This window comes from Rhinolophus ferrumequinum, chromosome 18 (genome assembly GCF_004115265.2).
Source record: "Rhinolophus ferrumequinum isolate MPI-CBG mRhiFer1 chromosome 18, mRhiFer1_v1.p, whole genome shotgun sequence".
Classification (NCBI taxonomy): domain Eukaryota; kingdom Metazoa; phylum Chordata; class Mammalia; order Chiroptera; family Rhinolophidae; genus Rhinolophus; species Rhinolophus ferrumequinum.
In genome coordinates this window covers 47883026-47893135 of record NC_046301.1, presented here as the reverse complement: position 1 = coordinate 47893135, position 10110 = coordinate 47883026, and the positions used below count along the sequence as shown (strand labels likewise).

At 49.4% G+C, this 10110-nt stretch overlaps 1 protein-coding gene across 1 annotated transcript; it reads right to left on the bottom strand.

The window, feature by feature from the left end:
* Positions 1-438: 438 nt before the first annotated feature.
* Positions 439-9518, bottom strand: ASF1B (anti-silencing function 1B histone chaperone). Its single transcript, XM_033135543.1, has 4 exons — positions 9100-9518; positions 3842-3957; positions 1953-2129; positions 439-1582 (listed from the first exon to the last, which is right to left on the bottom strand). Exons 1-4 carry the CDS (start codon positions 9206-9208, stop codon positions 1379-1381), a joined length of 606 nt encoding a protein of 201 aa, XP_032991434.1. The 5' UTR covers positions 9209-9518; the 3' UTR covers positions 439-1378.
* Between the last annotated feature and the right edge of the window lie 592 nt (positions 9519-10110).

Below are 10110 nucleotides of genomic sequence, written 5' to 3'. Positions count from 1 at the left end.
CCCAGGGAGGAAAAGTTGGGGCACTTCTGTGAATTATGGGGGAAATGGCTCACCAGCCAAACCACTCCACCTCTGGCTGTGGGGTTACAAAGTAAGGTTAAGTAAAATTTAATAAAAGTATGCTGTGTGTCCTTGGAGTACAATGTTAATTTCTTCCTGTGGGTCAAGGTCAAAGTCTGAAAAATCACTGGTTATGCTCTATCTGCAGAACAGCTGGGTTGCATAACTTTAAAAAAAAAATCCCTTCTCAAACCTCAGTCTGGATTACAACTATATAACCAATTAAGACTAGAGCAAGAAGCTGAGCAAGGGGCCAAGGGGCAGTGAACCCCACTGGTTGGAGCAAGAGGACCCTCCACTATGTCCCAAAGAGAGGAGACGGACAAAGATGCCTCAGCCTACCTGAGACAAAAGCAGAAACAACCAGTCTAAATTAAGTGCTTTTTATTTTTAGACCAACCGAACATATTTAATATAAAAACCCTTTAATATACAAACTGCAATCTCAACAGCATCCATGTAGCAGCAAGGAGATGGGGGCATGGAGGGGAGCATGGCAGGGGGAAGGAAGGTTTTCAGGGTCTCTCCTGCTTCCCATGCCTGCGATCACTCTGCGGCCCATAAGAGCATGAGGTCTTAGCAGAGGGGTTCAGATGCTGACACTGAGACCGAGCATAGCAGGCCCCTCCAACATGGCATCTCCCCACAGTGGCAGCCTCCGGGAAATCCAGATTGAATTAGGAGGCAACAGGAAGGTGGTTGTGACTGAGAGTCAACCATCATTGTTCAGCATCCTGCTGATCACACTTTTGGGGACAGTTTTCCAGGGGCTGTTGGATTGAAAAGACCTAAAAATTGTTCTGGGAGGGCGGAAATTGTGCCCAAGTCCACTTTCTAACCCAGATTCTTTGCCTGACTCCAGAAAGCTGGGTGGATCTACTCAGATGTTTGGGAAAAGAAAGGAATGATGGAACCTTGGCCCAACAGGGTCCAAGCCTTGCCAACCATTGATCTTCAAAGTTTCAAGGTAGGCCAGGGAGGTCTGTGGGAAGAGCTGTGGGTACATAGTACTCACAGGAACATGGTAGGTAGAATGGCCTGCAGGTGAAATTTATAGTGTGTTTGGAAGAGAGAAAGGACACCAGTCAGAATTAAGAACTGAAGTACCTGCTTCTTATAAGCCTGGGTAGTAGAGATGAGATGATCCTTCTGGGCCAGGGCTGGGAGAGACCTGAGGCCTGTTCTTTACTCGGGGACAAGTTTGACTGGCCTGGAGTAGTTAATGGCCCCAAAGTCCTCCAGATGGCCCCCACAGGACTCTCCGGCAGGCCCAGTTGCCCCTTCCAGATATGTTAGGAGACTGGCTGCAGTCCCCCAGTTAGATGCAGTCCATGGAGTTCTCCGGGAGAAGACTGGGGATGTAGCCAGGGAGCCCCAAGCCTTTGATAGGGGTGCAGCTGAGGGGGAGACCGCAGCCCAGGGCAGGGTCCTGGTTCTCTGTGTCCTCCAGCCTGTCCATGTTGTCCCAGTTGATGTGGAAACGGGTCACCCGGGGATTCGAGGCCAAGATGTTCCGTTGGAGCTGGGGCAAGAAGAGGAACATCCACTTGTCAGTATGCCCTCTCATTATTCCCACAGAGCCCGGGCGCTCCCAACCCCCCACCCCAGGAAGTGCAGACCTTACTTGTTCCATCACCACCAACAATATGTGTGGGACTCCAGGGAACACCTGTGCACCATGATTTAGGGCCGGGAGCTATCTAATCTTGATTCTGCGAGGCATGCTTCTGAGAAACAAAGCCTCCTCTCCCCCTGTTCTAACCCGGTGCTGCAAGATCTGGGTGCTACTTGAAAACCTTAAGAAGTGACCTTGGCTCCAGATTCCAATGACTCAACTCCCTCCAAGTGCAAAAGAGCCTGCCAGTCTGGAGCAGGAAGTGCAGAGGCCCCACCTGAGAGAAGTCTGGCTGCAAAGGCGGGTTCTCCCGCAGCTCGGGGTCGGAGTACTCATTGTTGACATAGTAGCCCACGCGGATAAACTCCTGCCCATGGTAGGTACAGGTGATGAGGACGACGGTCACACCGATGGCATCGCTCTCAGGGATGAGGGATGGGTTGGGGGCATCAGCCTACGGGAAACACATCCTGGGCCTTAGCACCAACTGCCACAGTCACACCTTGACCAGTAACAGTCATTCTCAAGCAACATGTATTTATTGAGCCAAAAGTATGGCCTCTGCCCTTGGGAGTTTTCAATCAAGTGGGGAAGAGAGAATCAATCATGTAAATGCCTGTAAAATGCTGGATGTGACAGGTACCACCAAGTAAATGGTGCTGAGGAGTGTGGTAAGCAAGGAGGAGAATGGCATGAGGTTGAACAAGTGGGCAGGTAGGTACCAGGCTACCCAGGGACTATTGGGCCAGGTAAGGGCTTGGGGAAAAAAGTGAGACATTTAATAGGTTAAGTGCCACATCACTCCTGTAGCCTAAAAAGATAATTCTGGCGGCAGCGTGTGGAGCTGTGATGGAAGAAAGCCTTCATGGGAGCAGGGAGACCAGGCAGGAGTCATCCTGGAAAGAGGTCAGTGACTTAGACCAGGCAATAGAGAAGGACAGAAGTGGACAGAATGGGGATATGTTGTTCTGGACAGAGCCGCCTACATAACTGGTATAAATGAGACCAATACAACATGAAAACACGGGGCTCTTGTGTTCAAAATGAGTGTTCTTCAGCCAGTGACAACAGAACATCCCACCAAGCCAGGAGTCGTGTGTGACCGCCTGGGTCGCACACGGAGGAAGCTGGCCCTGATGCTGTGGAGCTAGGGCTTGCTGGCAGGTGTGATACAGGAGGGTGAGGGTTAGGTGGTGGAGAAGGCTGCTTAGACTGGGGCGGGAACAGACATGGAAGGGAGTGAAGGGATTTGAGAAGAGGCTCTCAAACTTCATGTGTATTAAGAATCACACTAAACCTGCATTTCTCACAACCACTCTGACACTGGATTAAGTCTTTTAGCAGTTACAGCAGATCCTCATTATTCACTGATTCTGTATTTGCAAATTTGCCTACTTGCTAAAATTTATTTGCAACCCCAAAATCAATACTCAGGGCACTTTCATGGTCATTTGAGGATATGCAGAGAGTGAGAAAATTGAGTTGCTTAATGCGCATGTTCCTAGCGTAGGTCCAACAACGTGATGCTTTGCCTTCTTGTTTCAGCTCATATTGTAAACAAGTATGCTTTCCGTAGCCTATTTAGTGTCCAGTTTTCTTTGCATTTCTGTGGTTTTTGTTGGGGATTCTACTGTTTAAAATAGACCCCAAGCATTGTGCTAAGTGCTAGCTAATGTCCCTAAGTGCAAGAAGCTATGATGTGTCTTATGGAGAAAATACGTGTTAGATAAGCTTCGTTCAGGTACGAGTTTTATGCTGTTTGCTCTTAATTCAACGTTAATAAATCAACAATAATACTAAATACTTTAAATACACATAAAAAAGGCTTTATGTCGACAAAAATGTGATACACAGGAACCTAACCCTGTACTTCTTAGGGGCAATGGTTCAGTATTCAGTAATTCACTAATTCACTGTTTGCAGTGACTTTACAGAACAAAACTCCAGTGAATAATGAGGACCACCTATGAATCAGTGGCTCACGGTAACAACCATGACACAGAGGTGTAGGAAAGGGAGGGGTTGGAAGTACTTTTGAGATCAGACAATTCTTGAGAGCATAGCCAGAATTTGAACCTGAACTTTTGACCACTGAACCATAGTGTGTGCTTTTGGGAAGAAGAGGCTATTTCTAGGTGTCAAGGCCTAAGGCCTCACCTTTCTTACCTGAAAGACAAACATGTGTCTCCCTGCTGGGACAGGGCCAACGAGCACTGAATCTAGGATTTGATCAAACTCCTCACTCTCAGCTGAGCCGACATAAATAATCTTCCACTCCAGGTCTGTAAGAACACGGGTGTTAAGGAATTGAAATAGTTTGACAGCGGGAAGGCAGGGAAAGGGTCTTCTTGGGCTAGTTTTGGACAGCAAAAGATCCTTATTCTCCACAACACCTGACATCCTCTGGGCACTAAGTGCCAGCGAGGTACTAGTCTTGAACACTGGGGCGGGCAGGAAGCTCTTACTTCCAGTGGGAAATTTCTCCTGTAGGCCTAGCTTTGCCAGGCGACCTTGACTGCACCTCTGGGGAAACTTGGGCCTCTCAAAGCCTGAGGGTGAACCGTATGGCAGAGGCTGAATTAAGACCCACGTGACAGAGGCGTGCTGAGGGAACAGAAAGGAGTTGGGTCATTTCAGGGCCCTGCTCACTGGATGCTGGGATAGGAAGCAGCATCCTCTTTCACACACAGGGATCTGTGCCACTGAATTGAGTAGATCCCTCGACAACTGGGACAGGGCGGCAGATTCCAATCCAGCAGGAGAGCCAGCCGTCAGAAGGAAGAGAAGACTGCTGGGGGAGCCAGCCTGTCCCCAAGAATTCCAGATTCGGCACCAAGTAATGTCTGTTCATGGCTATTGGGGCGATGGTGACTTAGTCAACAAATGTGGCCCCACAAGGTGATCCTCTGAACACCAACTCTCTTGCATCCCATTCAGTAGGGGGATTCCATTGCTGAGTACGTTCGGGGGAGATGCAAGGAAAAGTGCTTAAGGAGACCCTGCCTATCAATCACAGGAAATTCCCAGGGACCGCTGCCTCTTGCAGGAGGTCCAAGTGTATCAGGGGCAAGGTCACTCTAGTACAGGGAAGCTTGGCAGGAGACCTGAAACTTATTTTAGGTTCTCTGAAATTACACAACCTACTGCTCCAGCAGCTGGGGGAAGTTTCACAAGCTGTGATTTTCACAGGAAGCAAATGCTCTTGGAAGCTGCCCTGTTCCTTGGTCCACTGTCCTGCAAGTGCATCCACATTCGGAAGCACACTGATACCCGGCCATGACTAGAGGTTAGTCACCTGAGCCCCAAGCTCTTCCTCGATACACTGGCTTCCTGTCCCTTTGCAGTTTTGCCCAGAGCTACTCAGGGACCCTAGCAGGTCTGTGGGGTATGGTGACCCCCGGGGCTCACTGAGGTTCAGTCAAACTCTAGTCTCATTGTTTGCAGAGAGGATTAAATTTATAGATTTATTTTTGTTATAAGTAGTGATACACCTAGACATAACATGTTTTGGGACAAACAAAACCAGCTAACTCTGTTCTCACCTTTCTCACACAGCTCTAGATTTTGGTACCTTTCCTTCTGGCCACTCCCCCATCACCAGTGCAATCACATATGTGTACATTTAACTAATGTGCTAGAGGATGGGGAGATAAAAAGGAGACTGAAATAGAGCAGGCTAGGGGCAAGCCACAGGCACCTGATGTTCAATATTGTTAGCAAAACCTAAACAAAGACTGAGTGGGTGCTGACCGGAAGAGAAAACACTGCGTGGGCAGCCAGGCAAGTAAGTGGGCCACAATGGCTCCCTCAATAGGAAAGACACCAGAGAATTAACAGAGGACCAGAGAAATATTGACTCAAGAGTTGCAGGAGCTGATAAAATCACCTACGGAAGGCAAAAGGACCTACAAATTGGAATCATCTTCAAGTTGAAGTGTTTTAAGCTGAAGCATAAAGTGACTTCATTTTTTAATAGAACTCTTCTTTAGAATTAGAAATGGGGGGTGGCCGGTTTGCTCAGTTGGTTAGAGCGTGGTGCTGGTAGCACCAAAGTTGCTGGTTCATTCCCTGCATGGGCCACTGTGAGCTGCCCCCTCCTTAAAAAAGAATTAGAGGGCGGCCGGATGGCCCAGTTGGTTAGAGCACAAGCTCTCAACAACAAGGTTGCCTGTTCAATTCCCACATGGGATGGTGGGCTGTGCCCCCTGCAACTAAAGACTGAAAACGGCGACTGGACTTGGAGCTGAGCTGCGCCCTCCACAACTAGATTGAAGGACAACTTGGAGCTGATGAGCCCTGGAGAAAGACACTGTTCCCCAATATAAAAAAAAATTTAAAAAATTAGAAATGGGACATCAGTCACCAATACAGCATAAACTCATTCTATTGAATACAGGACAATTATATACATGTAACATGTGTACCTAACAACTGGGCAATTTCAAGGGAATTCAACTGCATTACATTTTGTTTTTATGCCCTAACCTTACGATCTAACCACTGCACAAGATGCTCCTCCACTATGAATGGAAACAAAACCAAAACCAATGCCATAAAAGACCTGTAAAATATTATTGTAGTTGAACTAGCAGAAGAAGCTGTTTCCTGCCTCTTTTTTAAAAAACTTATCTAATAGGCCTTTTTCTGTTTATCACTGTCTTTGTAATCATACAGATGAACCTTGGCCTGACCAGAGTGTTAGCTGTGGGTCAGAATATCTGGCCCCATGACTTATTCAAGCAATGTCTGTTGAACTTCTCAGGTAAATGGGGGAAAACATATGTATGTTAAATGTGGACCCATGTTTTGGAAGCATCTATTTCCAGATGCTCAGGAGAAAGAGAGCAAAAAGACCTTGGAGCCCTTGGGAAACAAGGTCAGCTGATTGACTGGGGGTTTGGGTGTCTTGTCAGATCTTCAATTGCCAGTGTCGAGATGATAAGATTAAGATTTCTCCAGGATCTGAGAGACTTCTAAAGTCAGGCCCACTCATCTTTTTGGGAGACAGGCAGGAAACTAATTCTTTCTGCTCCATGGGAAGAGGGCCAGGAAGAAGTAGAAAGCAAACTGGCAGGTCAGAGTCACAGAGAGCCCTAAGAAGAACAGAGTCTGGATTTCCAGGCTAGAGTTTGCTTTGCAACTCGAGTTTCTCTGAGCAAAATCTTTATTGTCTGGGTGTAATTAATAACAGGACACCCTTTGCTCTCTTGTGAGAGTGTCCTGATGTGGAAATAAATTCTACGATCAGTTCTATTTATGTTCCACTTCTAAAATAGAGGATGCATTCTTTCTTTCCCAGGTTATAGCAGAGATAAAAGAACCCTGGACTAAGAACTCAGAGAAAAGCCCTAGTATCAATAATTCTGCCAACCAGCTATGTGACCATGGAGTAGTCATTCTGTTTCTATTAAAAAATAGTGACCAGCAGGTTGATTTTGGATCTTTCCTACTCTGATTCTAAAAACAAGTTAGTAAAATAACAGAGCAGGGGCTTCATAGGAATAAAAGTATTAGAAAATGACCACATAACCATTTTAAAATGCAAGGAGCACAAGCAGGCTGATTGAAACCTGATCTCCTGCCATGTGGGAACTGTGAATCCCTTAATCTATTAGCTCCTTACATCTCCTCCTGGCTTTAAAATTAAATCTTATTCCAGTGTGACATTCTACACTTTATTTATTTATTTACACCCTGCCTTGTTCCAGAAAGGATTTAACTGTACTTATTCTATAGTTAGCCACAAGTAGACTCTGTAATTTAAAAAGGAGAAAAACCAGGGAGACTGAGCCCAAGCACATGAATCTCAAACTGTACCAACCCCAAACTAATCCCAGGGGCCGGCTTTGCAGGCAAACCACCCACCTACCATCAAGAGGCGCTAGTTAGTACACCCTGGCCTCACAGACCACCTCCTCAGCTGTTGCCTCTTTTCTTTAACCCAGTGAAGTGGTCTAATGGAGTACAGGCATACCTCAAAGACACTGTGGTTTGGTTTCAGACCACCGCAATAAATTGAGTAGTAATCTTTTTGCTGGTGGAAGGTCTTGCCTTTAATTTGTAAAAAATGCAACATCTGTGAAGTGTAATAAAACAAGGTATGCTTGTGCTTGTACTTCCTCTTGAAAGTGGTGCTAACACTTCCTGGGCGACCTTAGATTTTTGGATTTTTACAGATCTTTCCTTGCGAGGTCTGTCACTCTTTGTGGCTCCTGTCTTCTCATCTGTGAGATGAGAGCCATGTCCACCTTTATGTCACACAGATGAATAAGTACATCAGTGAAACCTTGGAAAAGATGCCCCAAAGGTTGTGATCCCCCAGCTGATTGCTTGAAGTTGGGTACCATCATGGCTCAGCCGGGCCCACATACCCTCCAGACTAGGTCAGACCATCAGAAGTGCCGGAGGAACTATGGCAGTAGGTCAAGCCGAAACCTGGCAGGCAAACAGTGGGAACTGGCTAATGCCTGGCTAGATCATCCTTCAGATTTGAGTGTGTTCATCGAAGTACACAGTCAGGGAGGAGGTAGGAACTGGAGCTGGGGAAACCAAGTTATCCTCAAAGACTGGAGCTAGAAGCCAGGCTATGCCTCCTCAGGTGGAGCTCAAGAATAAAGGGTTGGGGCCAGGCTAAGGAGAAGGGAAGCCAGGTTCTAGGTTACGTACTTTGGGGTAGAAAACAAGAAGTGAATGGGGTTGGTTAAATATCAGCAGGTTCTGGAGGGGATTATTGGGAGACAATGGGGAGATGGGGGTGAGTGAGGTCTTGCCACAGGAGAGGGTCTTCACAGGGAAAAAGGGTCACAGGAGGGGCTCCACTGGGAGGAAAAGGAGGGAACTTGAGGGAGAGGCCGCCACAAGGAAACTGGGGGAGGGGACTGAGGTTTCCATAAGGGAAATGGGAGGCTAGGGTTTCCGTATAAATAAAAAATGGGAGGCTGGAGGTTGGAGTCTCCATAGGAAAAAAGTGAGGCAGGAGTGTCTCACCACAGAGAGGAGGGGATGGGTGGGGGAAGACTGAGTGGGTGGAATAAAATAGAATTTTCTACACAGAAATAGGTGGGGGGTTTCTTGCTACAGGGAAGATGGGGAGGCTGAGGGTGTCCGCAAGTTAAAGAATGGCGGCGGATAAGGTCTCTACATAGAAAGCCCAGGAGCTCCACAGGAAGAAAAGGGAGCGAGGGAATGATGAGGTCTCCACGGGGGGAAACCGGAGTAACTGGGTAAGGGGGTCGGGTTGGCCGTGAGGTGGGGGTGGGAGGAAGTCTCCACGCGGAGATTGGGGCTGGCGGGGAGGGAAGTGGGGAGATCAGGGTTGGGGGTGTATTTCGAGGTCGGTGTTGGCCGCGGGAGCCTCTACGAGGAAGTCGGGTTGGCCAGGGGAACGGGAGAGGGGGGGGGAATCCATACAGGCCCAGCCTCACCGTCCGCCAGGGCCTCATTGCACTCGAAGCTGATCTCGAACCGGAAGGGGCTGTGGAAAGGGCTCGGATTCTCCAGCACGGCCACATTCAGCACCGACACCTTGGCCATCGCCTCGCCAGGCCGCAGTTCAAGCCAGAGCTGGGGCGGAGCCCACGGCTGGGTCCTGTCGGGTCAGCCGGACAGCGATGCTCACAGACTACCGCCTCCTTGGTCTGCCGACTGAACTGCGTATCTCGCCCGCGCGCCTCCTTCAAATAGCCGGCCGCACCCTCCGGCCAATCACCGTCAACGCTCCCCGGCGGCGCAAGCACCCCCTTAACCAATTCTGGAGCGCCGGGCGGCGCGCGCCGAGACTCCCTGGGCCAATCCGCTGAGCTCCCTCTTGGGGCTGCGCGTGGGAGGTGAGACCATCTCGGCTTTTTTGGGTGTCCGCCGGGAACCAATCCCCAGCGTTTCCGACTCGGATATCAAGGGCGGGGTGGGCGGAGCCAGAGCCTGTGTTCCTCTCAGCCAATGCCGAGAGTTCCCGCACCGGCGTGGCCCGCCCTTCGCCTCTCCCTTCCGGGAGACGCTACAATTCCTGAGCAGCGCCGCCAACTGCCGAGCGGTGGCGCGCGGCGCTAGCGTAAGAGGGCGGGAAGGGTGGTGCTCGAGCCAGCGGTGATTGGCAGGTAAGAAAGGAGTAAAGCAGCTTCTGTGAGATGTGATTGGCTGGGTTAGCCTCAGGGGGCGGGAGGAGAGGAAGACTCGGCTGGGGATTCGTGGGAGAGGAGCGGAAATAAGCGGCGGCGCGGTTAAGCGGGGTGTGAAGAGAAAGGAGAAGCGTTTGCTGCTTTGGCGTCTGTCGGCAGGTGATCGTTATCTGGAGCTTCTCTGAGGGCCTCTTGGCCCCTCAGGCCCAGCGGCCGGGGAGTTCGTTGTGAACGTTGTGAACGTTTGACTCACCCCTGAGGGGAGATGGAGCGGTGGTAACGCGGCGCTGGGGCGCGGACCCGGGAGTTGGCCCCAGT

Excerpts from the sequence above, each read along its gene's own strand:
- ASF1B (XM_033135543.1), bottom strand. The coding sequence starts at position 9,208 with ATGGCCAAGGTGTCGGTGCTGAATGTGGCCGTGCTGGAGAATCCGAGC. Across the intron at positions 3,958-9,099 it reads CAATGAGGCCCTGGCGGACG|ACCTGGAGTGGAAGATTATT; the intron begins GTGAGGCTGGGC and ends GTGTTCTTACAG. Across the intron at positions 1,583-1,952 it reads TGCAGCCAGACTTCTCTCAG|CTCCAACGGAACATCTTGGC; the intron begins GTGGGGCCTCTG and ends TTCTTGCCCCAG.